Here is a 17,678-nt window from a genome sequence, read left to right as displayed (position 1 = left end):
TAAGAATTTTGGAATAAAATTGTCTCCAAGTATGAAATTAGATTTCCATATGAAAAGCTGAGCTTTCTCTTTCCCACCTGTGTTCAAAAATTATCTTGTCCTGAAGCACAGCTGGATTTGATTGGCAGCCCACTGTGGTGCCTCCCATGTACATCTGATGGCTGTGATACAGATCCATTTGCAGGGAGGTCTTTGTTACTGGTAATACTCTGCAATTTTTAGTTGTTTTGTGCTGCCTAAAACTGTCTCCTCTCAGCTGACCCAGGAAGCTGAGAGGGAGGAAAAGCTCTATATTCTAACAGTTTTGTTAAAAGTTTTCAGACTTTTGTAGTGAAATGAAGTCCTCTGTTTTATTCTATCTTGTCTGGTGGTTTATATATACTATCCTGTGTACTGGACCAAGATTACAATTTGAGAGTAAAAGTTCCACTGGGTTGTTGGAAAGTCAAGTCACTTCGCTTGACTTTCCTGCTGAAATAGGGTGGCAGTGTCAAAATCCTTTCATGAGTAGCCTAGAGGTTGCATGGCCTAGAATTTCAGCTTAGTGTGTGCCGCAATTGAAAAGTAGCGGTGGACAGAAAAGCTGCTTCTGTTTTCACTCCTGTGTTCACAGGAGATTCTGCAATATCTGAAGCTGAGTTCTCTCTGGCTTTTTTGTTTCGTTGCTGGGGGGTTTTTTTGTAACACAAGCACTGAGTGTAACACTGGCATGCTTGCACAATTTGGTATGTTCAAATCATGCAGTAGACTACCTGAGATTGATTCATGCTTGAATTAACTCCTGTAACATCGATCCTGTTATTGATGTTGAGCTGTAACTTTGGGAAACATTAAGCCATGATACAAAAGCATAATTATTATTTTTAAAGGTTGCTGTAGTTATCTAGAAACCTTAGCTGAGTCACAGGCTTGATAATGATTGTGTTTTGAAGCACAATTTAGATATGTTTCTTGTATCTACTATGTAATATAGTAAAAGGTCAGCTAGTAGATGTGAGTTTTTTAATCTTTCCAGAGGGGGATGTATGAAGGAAAGAAGTGCTAAGTAACTGTATTTATATTGCAATCAAGGTGTGCCCTACATAAACAGCAATATTGTCTGAGACAGGATGATAACTGGGAAGTCAGGAATGATCATGCCTATCTTGCTCTTCCACTGCCATGTTGTTTAACCTTTAGGAAGTTAGTTTCTGTCAAGGCCTTTTTTCACATGTGAAACCGTGATAAATGGGGTAGCTTCCTACATCTAGTACAGTACAGTTCACCAGTGAAAAGGACAATGAGTTACATTACACATTTACTCTGTTGTTTTTCTTCCATTTAACCTAATAATTTGGGGTGTGTATTTTGTCTTTGCTTTTCTCCAGACCCTTGTAAAACTTTTCTCAGGGCGTAAACCCATGTTGTACAGTTTCCAGACATCTTTACCACGATTGCCAGTTCCAGCTGTTAAAGACACAGTTAATAGGGTATGTACATTCACCAGATCATTTTCTTCAGTAACACAGGATCCATACCTAGATGCCTTTTGGGGTGTTTTTGCCATGCCTCATGAAAAACTGCATTGTGGTATTAATATGGTGTAACAGATTCAAACTTCTGCATGGAAATGAAAATAAAGGCTGTGGCAAACCAGTGACACTGGTGGCACTTTGAAGCCAGTGTGATTCACACTGGATGGCATGATGCCTGTTGTAAGGCTGTGCCACAAAGTCAGATTTCCAGGGTGTTTGAAGCACACTTTTGTTATCTTCCCCCGTTGTACAGTGTTATAAAATGTGTGCATTATAATGCAAAACCTTGTAGCAAAGTGGGTAAATACGGCAGTATGTCACAGAAACTGAAGGTTTGATTTTTAGAGGAGGAAAAAAAAAATCTCCGTCAGCTACTGAAGAAACCGCATGCCTTACTGTTTGGGTGGAAAATATTTAGAAAAGTTACCTCTTCCACTTGTGTTTGCCTCACAAATGTCTGATAAAATATTTTATTTTTTTGAAGTTTGCAGCAGATGTTTAGAAGAGCATATGGTCTTATTTTAAAAACATGGTATTTGCAGCCTTATGAATTGAGACTGGATAATCTTTACTGTTAAAGTGCTTTATGTAGGAATGGTGAGAAGCTACATGTTAGTTCCTGTACTGATGCTAATTCTTTTCTTGTGTTCTAGTATCTAGAGTCAGTTCGACCACTTATGGATGATGAAAAATTCAAAAGAATGGAGGGTCTTGCCAAAGATTTTGCTTTTAATTTGGGACCAAGGCTTCAGTGGTATTTGAAGCTAAAATCCTGGTGGGCCACTAATTATGTAAGTAGATAAATAGGAGGCTCAGTTGTTCAAATTACATTATTTGTTCCCTGGTGCTCTTTTTAGCTTAAACTGCATTGTTTCTTAAATGTAAAAGAAGGAAATTGAAACTGCTTAATATTTTACTAAAGTACATGTGACTTTGCATGTAAATAATTTGTGTGATTTGGTAAACAGTATGGTGAGCAAAGGTGAATGAAACTTGAAAAAATGAATTCTTATTTTTCATTTTGTTATTCTGGAGAATTTACTGTTAGGGTTGCTTTTGGGGTTGGTTTATTTGCTTGTTGAGCTTGATAACTCAATAATGGGCCTGGCTGCCCAGGTAGTTTAGAAGAATGATTTAGAACAGTTTTTTTTAATATAGAGCAGCTGAGGCAAATATAAGAAGAATAAAGAACTGTATCTAATTGAGTTGGGGAGCTGTTTTTTCTTTTTTTTTCTTAACAAAAAATAAATCCAACCCTGAACATCATAGTGAGAACTGTAATATTAATTCCTTCCTGATATGTTATCTAACATACTCCAGGTAGCCTAACCTGTCCTGGCAAAGGCTGTAAAGCACTCAGGAGATCTGATACGTTTTAAATATTATGGGGAGATCATGACTTCTTTGAAACCTTATCAGAGAGATACAGCTGAATTTGATTTAGTTTTCTCACCCTTTTTTCCCTGTTTTCCCTGAAGTCTGATAGAAATTAGCAGGGTGGGGATTATTGTCTTTTTAAGTGCTAGCAGTTTCCTTCCCACTTCTGGATGGAATGTTGTCTGGTGGAGCCATCAACATAGAGGACATAATCTGTGGAAATGATGAGATTTTACTGCTTCTCTTTTTCCTTCCTGCTGCAGGTTAGTGATTGGTGGGAAGAATATATCTACCTTAGAGGACGTGGACCAATCATGGTTAATAGCAACTATTTTGCAATGGTAGGTAAATCCTTTAAACACCTTATGTTGCATAGAAACTGTAACATTTCTGGCAGGCATCTTACTTCATGGAGTCTTTCTGCTTAGAAATCTATTGCCACTGAGGATGTAACCTTTGTTTTTCTTTCTTCTGGTACAACCTGAAGCCAGTGTCTTCAGGTACATCACATACTGAAGTATGTGACATATAAATATATATACACATAAGTATGTGACACATACACCTATCTTAACAGCCCTAGCACAGCTGAAACTTTGGCGAACTCATGCAGTAATGACTTCAACAGTTCTGTCCTTACTGTAAAGAGCAATCTTCCAAAAGCTCCATGTAAAACTTAATGGGTAACACAGCTGAAGGAGGCGTATGGTCGTGCTAGCAAATGTACATACAGGAAGTAAAATTGTAAAAGACTGAAAATAAAAAGCAAAAAAGAAATATGATGGTCTTGGATCGAGTTTTATGTAGCACTGTCTTTTCTACTCAAATGATTAATAATGTTTAAGGAGACTGTGACTGCTGAAGAAAAGTTTCCTCAGCTCACTGCACTTGTGCACTTAATAAATTTTAAAGCCTTTTCTACATTATCCAGAATAAACATTTAAGTATGTGGATGAGAAGTACTATCAGGTTTGGGTTTTTTTTCTAATGTAGCCTGGTAATCATTAACTTATGATTCTTCTCTACTTTACAGGACTTCCTTTCTTTATATCCCACAACCCTGCAGGCAGCTAGAGCTGGTAATGTTATCCATGCCATCCTGCTCTATCGGAAAAAACTGGACAGACAAGAAATCAAGCCAGTATGTATATCAGTTTAAATGGCTTTTGATTTTTCCAGCACAGTCTGTGAGAAGCTGACCAGTGTTCAGAATGGGAGAGGAGAGGAATGTCTTATTGTTATGAATTTTTATGGTCCAAATCATCTTGGCTGTCACTTGAATTGCACAGGGGCAGAAACTAGCAACTGCCAAAAATACAGAATTGTATGGATACAAACAGTACAGGATGGTTGGAATAAAGGTCTGGAGGCCACCAAGAGTGGGCCAGTGGGAGCTTAAGATGATGATAACATCCTGTGTTGCACTAATTTCTAGGTAGCAAAGATAGGCATATCCCATTTGAGTTCCTGTACTGTCCAATGGCTGTGTATTGTAGTAAACAATGACTGCGGAAACAATTAAGTAGTTTTTTTAAGATCATTGAAGGGATGTAATTAATTGTATGGAACTACAAATCTGAGAAATGTGAACTTTTGTTCCTACACAGCCATAAATAGCTTAAAAGAATGCATTAAGGGGTAATGCATGCTGCAAGTGTAAAGTTTTGCATCCAGACCACCCATGGAAAACTCTTTGGATTTCAGGTGCTAGCTAGCTTCAGTCTGCCCTCATGGCGGGTGAGTTTTTGGTAGAAGGAGAAAAAATAATGGTTCTATAATTTCCATTTGAATATTCCACATATAGTTTAAGGAAAAACCATGAATGGGGAGGAAAAAACTCAACACTGCATTAATGTGTTACAAATCTTACTCTTCTGAAGACTTTGTTTAACCAGATCTTGGTCAATTTTAATTTTCTAATTGTATATGCAAAATGACGTTTTAATGTATGTTTGCTTCACAGATTCTTTTGATGGGATCCACTGTTCCACTCTGCTCAGCTCAGTGGGAAAGGATGTTTAATACTTCTCGTATCCCAGGAGAGGAATCAGGTAGGCAAGGCCAGCCAAGGAGAATAAGCACCTTGATGGAATTCAGGGCTTGGTGTCTTTTCTGCCAAAAATCTGGTTTTCCAGATAAAGATCTGACTGGCACAAGTGTATATCAATACTGTGTTCCAAGACTGAGGTTGCAATAGATTGCTGTAGAGTTCCTAGATGTTTTTCATTTTAGGGAAATTTTGAAGCTTTTTTAGTGGTTTTTCTCCTTTACTTAAATTAAAAAAACCAACTTCAAGATAATATTGTCTGTCCTGTTTTTGAATTTATAAATCATCTTTACTTTTATTTTTCCAAGATCAAGATGATTTTTGAGGTATTAAAAGTGGCATTTTTTTGTTCCCTTTTATTGTTTTTCCTAAGTTTTGTCACTGTAAATGGAGTCAGATTATATCTAGAAGGACTTACCATTTGTAATCAGCAGGTGGAAGAAAACATTGCTGTTCATTTCCTTTCTCTGTGAGAGCTTCACAGCCAGTTTTAGTGGAGGCTTGTGCTGGTGTGTCTTTCTACAATAGCTTAAGCTGTATCTAGGCTTCTCTGATCGTGTCATATGCTGAAAAGCCTCTTAGAGCTGATTTCACCTGTTTACCCAACAGTGCATCCTTGTGGCAGCATCCCAGTGAAATACAAGCAGGAGTTATTGTTTAGTCACCTCCGTTGGGAATGCACGTACGGGCTGCCACTTGAAAACAGGATGGGTTTTTTTACTTTCTGTAAGGCCTGTAACTCACTCTGATGTTTCAAACTGCCTTCAGACTTGTTACTCCCACTCAACTACAGAATTCAAAACAAAGAGTTTCTAAACAAATGCAGGGATCTGCCCACTCTTCCCTGCTGGAGGCTGACATTTGCTGTAAGAAGTTGGATAAGGGGGAGAAGCGGCATTGGGTAGTGGATAAAGCAGTAGGTGCACGTGGCAGATAAGGACTTTGCTCTCAGTTCTGCTGCTGGTCTTTGCTAGATTGTTGTGGATTTTTTTTTCAAGCTATGCCTCAGACAGCTTTATCTGCAAACTGAAGGAAAGAACATCCCTGGTGTCATTACTCCGTGTCATAACCAGTAGCTTCAATAGACAAGCAGGTTTTTAAATCTCTCTTGGACAACTTTAGTCTATGAGCTACTGTTATTTAGAATACTGCAATACTTCAAGTGCTGAGAGTGCAACCCTTGCCCTTTCCATGTAATAAAAGGTATAAACAGTTTGCATTTGGTTTTCTTTTGGTCTAAAATGAGTTTTGCACAGACGTGTAGAACTGGCTCATTCTAACTAGCACTAACAGGAAACCCTTGCCCTTTCCATGTAATAAAAGGTATAAACAGTTTGCATTTAGCATTGGTTTTCTTTCGGTCTAAAATGAGTTTTGCACAGACGTGTAGAACTGGCTCATTCTAACTAGCACCTGATTAAAATACATCCTGTATATCTTAGTAGTTCTCCACAGTTTCAAGTCTTTCAAATTAAATTACAGTCAATATAATAATTACTGTATTTTTCTCTTAGGCTTTTCACATTTCCTGTCATACTTTTTCCATTTTACTTTGTTTCTGTTTTTGTAAAGGAAAAACAGTTGTGTCATTTGTATATGTCTTCTCTAAAGGAAAAACAATTGTGTCATTCTGTTTATGTCTGAGTGAGTTCCAAAAACATTTTTCACACGTTCTCATGAGCATCTTGACTCCTTGTCTCCTGATTTCAATTACTTTATGTATATTACAGTTCCTACAGAAAAAAAAAAGGAGAAAAAATAGTCTTCCTATTAATTGGTGATAAATCTTGATGAACATTGTATCCTGTCACTTGAGCAGTTGTTAAATAGTCATGATTTTTGGCAAAACATGCTATGGAGTGAACGACTTCACCTGTGGTTTCATGCAATGCCTTCTTGACTAAATTTAGGCTTATCCCAGTTAAGCCCAGCAGATAGTAAAATGAGGGAAAAAATGTTGCCTAGTTTTTTGCTTCACATAACATTACACATTTTGGGCATATATGGAATATTCACTCTGCATCTGCCAGGACAAATGTAAACAAAAGGTGATGGTATAAATTCTGAGTTTAAGATTCTGCATGAGTTGTCCAGGACCTGGGTGCAAATGATTTAAAAATACCTTTCCTCATACTCATCTAGCATATTCTTTGCTGACTGTTTCACAAGGCCACACAACTAGTGCTCGTTTTTCAGATACAGAAATATAGATTTAGTTGCTTAATAGTGGTCTCCAGTGTGGAAACTGATGGTGCTGTATGTGGAAATGGTTGTCAGATCTGGGTATTTGACTGTTCCACGTGGGCACCTTTGTGATGAAATACCATGGGGTGCTGAAATAACTTGGAGTGCACGCAATAGGCATCTGATGTTATTTAGTGCATTAGTGTTTTGAGACTTCAGCTTTGTGTTCACCTAAGTGATTGCAATTCTAGATACCCTCCAGCATGTGAAAGACAGCAAACACATTGTTGTGTATCACAAGGGCCGTTACTTCAAAGTGTGGCTGTACCACGATGGCAGATTGTTGAGACCCCGAGAAATTGAACAGCAAATACAGAGAATTCTTGAGGATGATTCAGAACCTCAGCCGGGTGAAGAGAAACTTGCAGCTCTTACTGCAGGAGATAGGTATGGTGGTTATTACTTTTTAAATAAGTTTAGTATTTAGAAATCATTGCATAACATAATCATTGAATATTGGATGTAGAATTTTTTAATAGTCTGCAGTCAGTTTTTTTTATACCTGGGTCACTGATTTTATATAATGATGATGTATAACAGTGCTCAAGTCACTTGTAATTGTGTGGAGTTAAAAAAAATTTGCAGTGGCAATCCTATATGCAGATTATTATTTTTACTGTTGTCTTCTTCCTTATAATAGACACTTTCTTTGGTTTAGTTTTAAGTGAAAGTGATCAATGCTGTAGTAATGCATGTGCAGAAATGTTGAATTTCTGAGGATGAGGTTTTGCATGTGATGATGAGTTGAGTTGGTTCCTAGGATTCCACTGTACCAGTATTGTCAGAGCTTTTCACAGCTCTCATAGTTTAAATGCAAAGAAAGTAGTTGTGTCAAATTCCACAGAAGTAGGAGGAATGTCTCACAGTGATTTTAAAGGTAATCAAACATTGACACATTTATGTAATCTGGCTACAAACCAATTTTTTTTTTTTTTTTTTTTTACAGAGTACCATGGGCTAAGGCTCGTCAGGCTTATTTTAGCCGTGGAAAGAACAAGCAGTCCTTAGATGCTGTTGAGAAAGCAGCATTTTTTGTGACATTGGATGACATGGAGCAGGGGTACAAGAAAGAGGACCCAGTGAGGTCCCTGGATGCATATGCAAAATCATTGATACATGGCAAATGTTATGACAGGTGCAGTATTGACACTGTGAAAAATGCCTTCATTTTTTCTAGAATTTGGTTTATGCATATGGATTAATGATGACTTTTAAGTTGATAGATTCCATAGAATTACAGGAGGGTTTGGGTTAATAGGGACCTTCATCTAGTTCCAACCCCTTTTGCTACAGAAAGGGACAATTTTCAATACATCAGATTGCTCAAAGCCCAGTACAGCCTGACCTTGAACATTGGTAATGACCATGCATCCACATCTTCTCTGGACAATCTGTTCCAGTGTCTCACCAGCCCACTGTAAAAAATATTCTTCCATTATAACACATCTAAATTTATCCTCTTTCAGTTTATATCTGTTGCCCCATGTCCTGTCACTACGAGCCATGATAAAAAGTCTTTCTCAGTTTTTCTTATAAGCTCTCTTTATATATTGAAGGGCTGCAGGAAGATGCTCCCAGAGCCTTTTCCAGACTGAACAAGCCCAGCTCTCACGCTTTCTTCATGGGAGAATATTCCAGCACTCCTGCCATTTTCATGACTCTTCTCTGACCCAGCTAACAGCTCCATGTTCTTCTTGTGCTGAGAGCCCCAGAGCTGGACACAGCTCTCTAGGTGGGATCTCACCAGAGATCAAGAGGCAGAATCCCCTACCTCACCTTTCTGGCCATGCTGCTTCTTAAGCAGCCCAGGACATGATTGGGTTTTTGGGCTGCAAATGCACCTTGGCAGCTCATGATGAACTTTTCATCCCCAAGTCCTTCTCTACAGAGCTGAAAAATCCATTCATCCATCAGTCTGTTGAACTGGGCATTGTCTTGACCCAGGTGCAGGGCCTTGTAGTTAGCCTTTTTGAAATTCACAAGGTTCAAATTTCTGTCTATTTATTTAAGTGTTCTTATAAAAAAAATTATAAGTTCTAATGCATTTGAATGTGAATTTTAGAGAGAGAGGAAGTTACAATACAAAAACGCTTTTGAAATGTACAAAACCATAAAGAAATCTTGATTTCTTTTGTAGGTGGTTTGATAAGACATTCACTCTTATAATATTCAAAAATGGCAGAATGGGTCTGAATGCAGAGCACTCCTGGGCAGATGCTCCTATTGTTGGACACCTGTGGGAGGTAGGTGTTTGACACAAAGAGCTAATGCAGAAGATAACGTGACAGGGGCTTGAGGCAGCCCCGAAGTCCAGTAGCAACTTTCAATCCCTTGCATTCATGTTGATGATGAGCGACCTGGGGCCTATATCTACAACAGCTGTAGAATTTGAAAAAGAGCCCAAACCCTTGCTGCTATTTTTTGAAGGACAGCATTTCAGTGAGCTTAGATGTCTTCACAGAAGAGTGATATAGCTCCCCAGCTACCTTTTCTTTAATGTTTTAAATCCACAGATCATTGCCTCTTTCATATGGCATTGTGTTTTTTGTATGAACATTCTCCTAAAGCTCTTAAGTTTTCTTGTGCTATAAAACTCCCAAGGTTTTAAAATTTAAAAAATTATACACAGTTTAGCTTTTTGTCTAAGCATTGTTTGCTAAGATGCAGACTGATATGCTGTTGACATTATCTCATGTATTTATTTGCAATGAATGCAATAAATGCACTTTGCTTTGCATTCTTCATATGCTTAGTTTAATTCTTGAAATCCTAATTGATTTTTTCCTTTTTTCATTTTGAACCTTAAACGTACAAACAGTTACGTGACTTAGATCAATTAAAACTATTTCAAAAATGTTCTTTAATTTTGATTTTGTATATATTTGTGCAAATGGGTCTTGCATCTAACTGGCCCCCAAGTAATTTCTGAGTTTTTTATGGAAGTGTTTCCATGGGTATAAGAATTTTTAAAAAAGCCTCATTGCATTCTCCACCCAGGGAAGAAAGAAGGCCAAATGGATTTGAGAGTGACATGACAGTGCAGTGTAGACTCTCTCAATGAAAGAGGGATACTTTTTTTGCTTTTAATGAATTATTTTATATGCTTATTTCATATATCTGTACTTAATATTAGTTGATACATTTTTCTGCTAAGAATTAAGATTACTGAAGCAAGATTGAATTTTCTAGAAAGTTGTCTGTTGTTAGCTCTATACAGATTGTCTGTTTTTAGAATTGAATGGATTAAGCTTTATTTCATATTTGTCATGTTCTGACCAGTAAGTGAAATGAGAAAATGAAATTAAAATAAGAGATTAGAAATAAATCATCAAGCTTTTTCTTTCCATATTGAGCAGATTCAAATCGTTTGGTAGCTCTTTGTTTTTGTATGTGGGTTTGTTGTTTCTTAATTTTTTTTTAACATTGAGGATGCTTGATATCTTATAAGACAGGGCCTTTTATGTTCAAGTTGTGTTGTTCATCTCGGAAACATTCTTCTTTCCCACCCAGGAGCTCTAGTGCACATGTGAAATAATTTTGAAAAAGATACAAATATTAAAAGTAATTGAGTTCGTGTGGGGATTTGCACTTACTCTGAAATAAATTATTCCTTGATGAATAAGTTTTGACAAATAAACTTGAAGAAATTCTCTAAAATCTAAATTGAACAAAGATGGTGAAGTCTGAGTTCAGTTTTTTGCTTCTACTTAGTTTGAGGTGGGTTTTGAATTGAAAAGTTTTTTTATTTAATCAGTAGCATCTAACAAAATGCAGCAGTGTAATTGAGTAAGTGTTTGGTGCACATCTGGTGTTCTTTTTGTAAAACTGGGGGCTTCACTTGCAGTTGTTTTCAGTATTTGGAAATGGATTGTATATTTTATTTTGCTGTGTAGTGAAAATTCTGAAGAAATATCATTGTTTGCAGAATGTGATGGCAACTGAGTATCTTGAATTGGGCTATTCAGTAGATGGACATTGCAGAGGAGATCCCAATCCGAACATTCCCATTCCTACCAAGCTGCAGTGGGAAATTCCAGAAGAAGTAAGTTCAGAAGATTTAGTGGTATGAGAAGGAAACGTCTCTTTTCCCCAGTGGTCAAATAATTTGTGTGATAATTGATAACCCTATAAATAAGTCCTAAATTCCTTTGAGTGCTGTAGGTTGTGTACTTCATGTGCAGCCGTTACTCAGTTTGCTTAGAAAATCAGGGGGTTTTGATATCAATCTTTAAAAATTCTGACTGGGAAATGCCAACCTTTTACTAGAAGCTTTCTTGGTTGGCAATATGTCAAAAATTAGGGGCCATCTCTTTTAAATAGTGACTGTATTAAAATAACTGTTTACTGGCTGAGGCTTCATTACTGTTGTCACAACAAATACTCTTGTCTAATAGTTCCCTTAGAATAGCTTTCCTTTTTTTTGTGCTTATAGTTCATCTAATAAGATTTGATTTTTCTAAGTTGGTTTTTTTTTGTCTGAGTTTCTAGAAGAACTGCCACCACCTATTTGGATTTTAATTTTGAATAAAAAGCTAATGGTTGGTGATTTATTTAATTAAGCATGTGTGGGAGCTTGGAAGCCACACTACTGAGGCCACTCTGTAACTGTAGGCCATTCTTTTCTATTCTTCTGATCTGAAGAGTTTTAATGCTGGTGGGTTTTATAAGAGTTATTTTTGGATGTGTACTGGCTTAAAACATTTTTATTATCTTTTTTAATTTTAACTTTCTAGCAAAGACAGCTTCTTTTCTTTCTCTAAAGGGAAATTATTTAGGTAATGATGTTCCTAGCATGCATAAAGGCAGGCATTTCCTGTTTAGCAGTTAAAAATACTTGTACTTTTTCAATAGTTCTCTCAAATACCGTGAATGCATGTTTGTATACATACAGGTGTTTGTTTGTTTGTTTATTTAAGTGCCAAGAAGTGATTGAGAAGTCTCTGAGCACTGCTGTGGCTCTGGCAGATGATGTGGACTTCTGTTCATTTTGTTTTGACACTTTTGGGAAAGGACTAATAAAGAAAGTGAAAACCAGCCCTGATGCCTTTGTGCAGCTTGCCCTGCAGCTCGCTCACTACCGGGTAAGAGCAGATTGTTTCTGCCTCACAGAACCTCCTGAGGCTGGGTGTGATGTGTCTGTGGCTAAAACATCTCACTGTGTAGGGTCATCTTGCTCTGCTTGTACAATATTGTTAAAGACATTCAGTGCAAATTGATACAAACCCTAGGCGGATTACGAGCTGGAAATCAATTCTGCAGTGGTTCACATATTGATACATTTCTGAATTTTTTTCTTCTGCTTAATTGGTCTACCCCTAGGCATTTTAGACTAGAAGGAAGATATGAAACTTCTAGTAGCTGTGTTATAACCTAAACAATGTTAAATTTACCTTTTAGATTAGAGTCACACAGGATGCAGTAGTCATGGACACTCCCTAAGAGGATTAACAAAAATGCCTACCCATATTTCTTCTGTTAATTCTCCTTTCCTGTAATGTGCTGTTAGAAAAGACCCGTGTAGCAACATTCAGCTTCTCTTATAAACTGAAGAAGGTTGAATATGAAATGCAGAGTGTCATCCTTGCTAGTTTGGTTGTTCTGTTAGTGTTTACCAGATCCTGCTGCTAATCTTATTTTTGCCTTTATTATCTTTGCGTAATTGGGCTAATAGTGGGCTACTGAAAGCTTAAATGTTGAGTTTAATTTGTGGAGTGCTTCACAGCCTGTGTGCTTAGCTTGGGCTGCTGATTAGGAAAGTGGGCCCAAGTCTATCTAATCCTTGAAGTTCTTATTTGTCCCTTTTTCAAGGACATGGGAAAGTTTTCCTTGACGTATGAGGCGTCCATGACGCGGCTGTTCCGGGAAGGCCGGACCGAAACGGTTCGTTCGTGCACGGTGGAGTCCTGTCGTTTCGTCCAAGCCATGGAAGACCCCACTGAGAGTGTAAGCTCGTGGTGCTGGTGCCTTATACAGTTGAGAGAGTGGATTTGGATTGGGTTTTAGGAATAAATTCTTCACTGTGAGGGTGGTGAGGCGCCGGCGCAGGTTGCCCAGAGAAGCTGTGGATGCCCCATTCCTGGCAGTGTTCAAGGCCAGGCTGGATGGATCCCTGAGCAACCTGGTCTCATGGAAGGTTGGAATGAAATGATCTTAAAGGTCCCTTCCAACCCATCCAATTTATGATTCTGTGATAATACATAAGGCACATGAGTTACCACTAGACAACTATGTAAGTCCCCAAATAATTTTTAAGCGTTTAGAGTGATGCGGGTTTTTTTGGAAGGAGGAGCTCCTTAAGGTAATTGTCCATGTTTTCTGTCAATAAAGCAGAAAATCTGGGGCATACCAAAAAAGAATGGCAGAACTTCACCAAATATACCCTTATTTACCTGCTTCTGAACTCCAGGACACTCTGATTACGTGAAATTTTTGTGACTTGTAAAACTCAAACATAGATTTGTAGAACTAATCTAATACCAGTTAGGCTTTCCTTTCTGACAGGGAAGCAAGAATAATTCACAGGAAAGAAGTGGTTGCTCTTGTATGTTGATTTTGATGACCAGCATTTATGGACCTCTGTACCTTCAGTGTTGGCAATTTGCCTTCTAAAATAGCTCTGGCAGTTTATTTTCTTAAATCACATTGAGATGTGCTCTCTGTAACTCTTTAAGACCAGTATCTATAGAAGCCATAAATAATGTAGTAAACTTTAGTTGTAATCATGTTTGATTGTAGGGTTAGATAACACTTAAAAGACAGATTAGTTTTCATTATGCAATTTACTGCAGGTAGTAGCAGATACTTGCTAATGCCTAAAATTAAATACATAGAGATTGAAAAGCCAGGGGATATTATTTGAAATCAGTTGTCTTGTACTTGACCTTTAAGTGCTCAAGGCTTGAGAGTCATTGCTGTAACTTAGTTTCTGCACCTCCACCCTTAATGCAGTTCACTTAACTGAGTTCTCTTAATCTTTGTTTCTTTGTTAGAGAGAAAATACGCTGAAGTTCTTCCGGCAGGCAGCTGACAAGCATCAGCACTTGTATCGCCTCGCCATGACCGGGGCCGGCATCGACCGCCACCTCTTCTGCCTCTACGTCGTGTCCAAGTACCTCGCCGTGGACTCTCCTTTCCTCAAGGAGGTAGGTGACTTCTACTGGTAACTCTTCATTACTGTAATTAGTCCTTTGCTGAGTTAGTGTCTTGTGGTGTCTGCTCGAGATACTTGTACAGCTCTGGTTTTCCTAAAAAAAAAAAAAAATTGCAGCTATTGCCGCTGTTTAACGTTTGCTGAGAAATTGTTGAGTTAGTGTCATTTTCCTTTATGTGTGCATTTGTTGATAGACCTAGAAGAATGCTTTCAGTGAGCTTTTTAGCATAGGACATGTTACTTAGAATTGCAGGAAATATATAGTCAGTACCGAAAAGAGTTTTTTGCTTTGTGTGTTTTCTCTGAGAATTTTCTTGTGAAACTGACAAAATCAATTCATTTTAATTTACTAAGAGTTAAAGGAGCTGTATATGGCATTAATGTTGCTGTATATTACTCTGACAAATTATTAATTAAACTAGATTTTAAGGTTGGATTTTATAAAAGTAATTACACTGCACTTGTTCATTTTTTCTGGTTAATAAAAAATATATTCCACCTTGCCTCAAAATTAAGCTACTAGTGTTTGTCTGCTTGCTCTGCTAAATGTGGCTAAGTCAAGATCCACAACTATCAAGATGTGTTGTTAGAGAATTTACAAGCTTCTATCTTGATGTAGGATCTTCCTGGGATTTGAATATGACTAATAATGGTCTTGTTAAAACAAGACCTTTTGTGTGTAAGTTACAAGGCTTGTAGACCAGATAATCTTGTTTGAAGTAGCATTTCTATTGAAATTCTATTTTATTCTCTTTGAGGAATTGACATCACTTCCTCATATGATAATGGTTTCCACATCAGGACAAGTTTAACTGTTTCGTTTAAGCTTCTTAGTTTTTTATACCATTGAAATGGAAGTTTTCCTTAATATTGCTTTACAAAGCAATACTGCACTTGCTATCCTGACTACTTTTTGACAAAGTTGCATGTTCTTAAACAGTGTTTGCTATTTGTTTGCATCTCTTTCATATCTGATAAAGGTTTTGTCAGAACCTTGGAGGCTGTCAACGAGCCAGACACCGCAGCAGCACATTGATCTGAAGAAGAACCCAGAGATGTTGTCCTCTGGTGGAGGGTTTGGACCGGTATGTTTCCTGAATACAAGTACCCACTAAAAAAGGGTTTTACATTCAAGATACCAGTCAAAAAATTCAGATCTTTAATCCCTCATTGTTGCATATCAAAGAGGCAGCTCATGCTTTTAAATGTTTGTATTTAATACTTTCCCACGATGTGGCTGTGCTCAGAATAATCTGCATCACCTTTTGCTGGTATCCCACTACAAGAAGGGATTATTCCTAAGGAAATGCACAGTTATGAAATGTGGTACATGGCTCCATGGCAGAGAGATCTGATGAAATTGGGGTTCTTACCACATTGCCTGTACCCAGATCTTCTGTACATCAGGCTGTTATTACAGTGACAAATGCCTTATTACTTAAATTAGATTTGAAGGTTGGGTTTTGTAAATGTACTTGTACTTCACTTGTTCTTTTATTTCCTGCTTGATGAATAAATATGTTCATACATTCCTCTAAATTAAGCTGCTCACATTGTACTGCTTGCCCACCTGAGAGTGAATAATGGCCAAGTCAAGAATACAGCCATGTTCTATGGCTTCTGTAGACTTTCAAGAAAGCAGTGTTAGAGATTTGACAAGCTGCTTAGTTGCTGTGATATTTTATTGGTATTTGAGCTTGGCCATTAATGAGAATATTGGTGTCAACAAGACCTCTTAAGCAGCCTTTATGGGGCTATTATAATAGATTAATCTGTTTTCAAGAAGCATTTCTATTGAAGGAGCAATGAGAGGTATCACAGGATTGCTCTTTGCCCCACAGAAATCTGGGTGACAAGTCCAGTGTATTTTGGCTGGTTTGTCAAGCTGGGGCATGGGAGGTGGGGTGTGTTAAATTGTTGATACTTATTGATTCATGTTTATGATTCTGCTTTCAGTAGTTTTTGAAGTTGGAATGAATTTGACTTGCAGTATCAAGGAGGCTCATTTTTGAGATACTGACTTCCTCAAGCCATTATGAAGTCAGAATTCTGAATGCCCAAAAGGCAGTAGAAAAGGGTCTTGACTGCAGGAATTTCTAACACTGTTTTCCTTTTGGTTTTGTTTACAAAAACTGTGCTTTGGTTTGCTGAGTTAGCCCAGAGATTCAGTGCATCAGATTTCCATGCATGTGGTTTTTGTTGGTTTTAAAGGGTTTTTTAAGCATTCAGTAGAGTTTATCTGTAGCACTCACAGTGAGAAGAGTGAGAAGATTGTCAGACTGCTTAGCAGCAGTGGCAGCAAGGACATGGAAGGTTGTGATCCTCTAAGTTAGGAAAGACATAAAGAGGGGTGACATCAGGATAATCTGTGTTTACCTGGCACAGTTTGAATATAACATCAGTCTGAAACTTGGCACAGTTAATGCTGTTAATGTTGAAAAGAAAACTTGCATTTGGCAAGGCTTTTGGTGATGCAAGGCTTTTACACTGTTTACATCTGCAGGATGATCCCAGGAAGCTGATGGTTTAGGTATACAACTGAACTAATTTATTCCTTGCTGCTTAAGCACTGAAGCTGTATAGCTGCTTAGCACCAGGACTTCCTATTGCCTTTCTATTTCCAAAAAATACCTGAATAAGTATTTAATTACAAACGGTTAAAGCTGGGAAATATTACAGACAAATATTCAGAAAGTGGTTATTCCAGGCACTTCAGATGAGACTAGACCTATTCCTTATGTGGAGCCAATCTTCAGAAATTATGCATTAAATATAGAAGTTGAAATTTTACTTGAGGAAATTGCAACTGATTTTAAAAACTAACAATTTCTTAATTGTACATAAGTTGATTGAGAATTAAGGAAAAAGAAAAAGTTTAGAAGGTATTTTTTTCTTCTCTCTTCCCCTAGGTGGCTGATGATGGTTATGGTGTTTCTTACATGATCTTGGGTGAAAATTGCATCCATTTCCATGTCTCCAGCAAAATATCTTGTTCTGAGACGGTAAGAGTCAGTCCTTTGGTTTATAGAATCAGTCCTTATGGTTTAATAAATCTGTTCTGCTGTGTGCTTATAGAACTGTTCTACTCATTGTCTAAAATATAAATAATGTATTTTTTTCTTTCTCAGTATATGCTGCTTTGTTGGAGCTTTTTGTCTCCAGCTGTATAAATTTAATAGTTTCATGAATCAAGGATACCATATTCTGTTTCACTTACATTTTCAAGGATAAAGAAAACACGTGGCCCAGGATCATCTTTGCACGTGTGTAGTTCCCTGAAGCTCATGTGAAATGATCACATGTGTCCCTGAACAGAAAGATGGGCATATCTTGGTTTTCTTACTAC

At 37.6% G+C, this 17,678-nt stretch overlaps 1 protein-coding gene across 7 annotated transcripts in view; it reads left to right on the top strand.

Moving 5' to 3' along the window:
* CPT1A (carnitine palmitoyltransferase 1A) overlaps positions 1-17,678 on the top strand; it is a 38,749-nt gene that overhangs the window by 16,819 nt on the left and 4,252 nt on the right. For all 7 annotated transcript variants that reach the window (XM_039728313.1, XM_039728315.1, XM_039728316.1 and 4 more), the window contains 14 exons: positions 1,368-1,469; positions 2,168-2,305; positions 3,155-3,232; positions 3,925-4,032; positions 4,855-4,942; positions 7,374-7,569; positions 8,129-8,317; positions 9,320-9,425; positions 11,108-11,224; positions 12,099-12,263; positions 12,991-13,125; positions 14,172-14,324; positions 15,313-15,417; positions 17,242-17,334. In XM_039728313.1, coding sequence (XP_039584247.1) covers positions 1,368-1,469; positions 2,168-2,305; positions 3,155-3,232; positions 3,925-4,032; positions 4,855-4,942; positions 7,374-7,569; positions 8,129-8,317; positions 9,320-9,425; positions 11,108-11,224; positions 12,099-12,263; positions 12,991-13,125; positions 14,172-14,324; positions 15,313-15,417; positions 17,242-17,334 — 1,773 coding nt within the window. The remainder of the gene's footprint in view (positions 1-1,367; positions 1,470-2,167; positions 2,306-3,154; positions 3,233-3,924; positions 4,033-4,854; positions 4,943-7,373; positions 7,570-8,128; positions 8,318-9,319; positions 9,426-11,107; positions 11,225-12,098; positions 12,264-12,990; positions 13,126-14,171; positions 14,325-15,312; positions 15,418-17,241; positions 17,335-17,678) is intronic.

Source organism: Passer montanus, unplaced genomic scaffold (assembly GCF_014805655.1).
Source record: "Passer montanus isolate IOZ18808 unplaced genomic scaffold, ASM1480565v1 scaffold65, whole genome shotgun sequence".
Classification (NCBI taxonomy): domain Eukaryota; kingdom Metazoa; phylum Chordata; class Aves; order Passeriformes; family Passeridae; genus Passer; species Passer montanus.
This window is presented reverse-complemented; position numbering and strand designations above follow the sequence as displayed.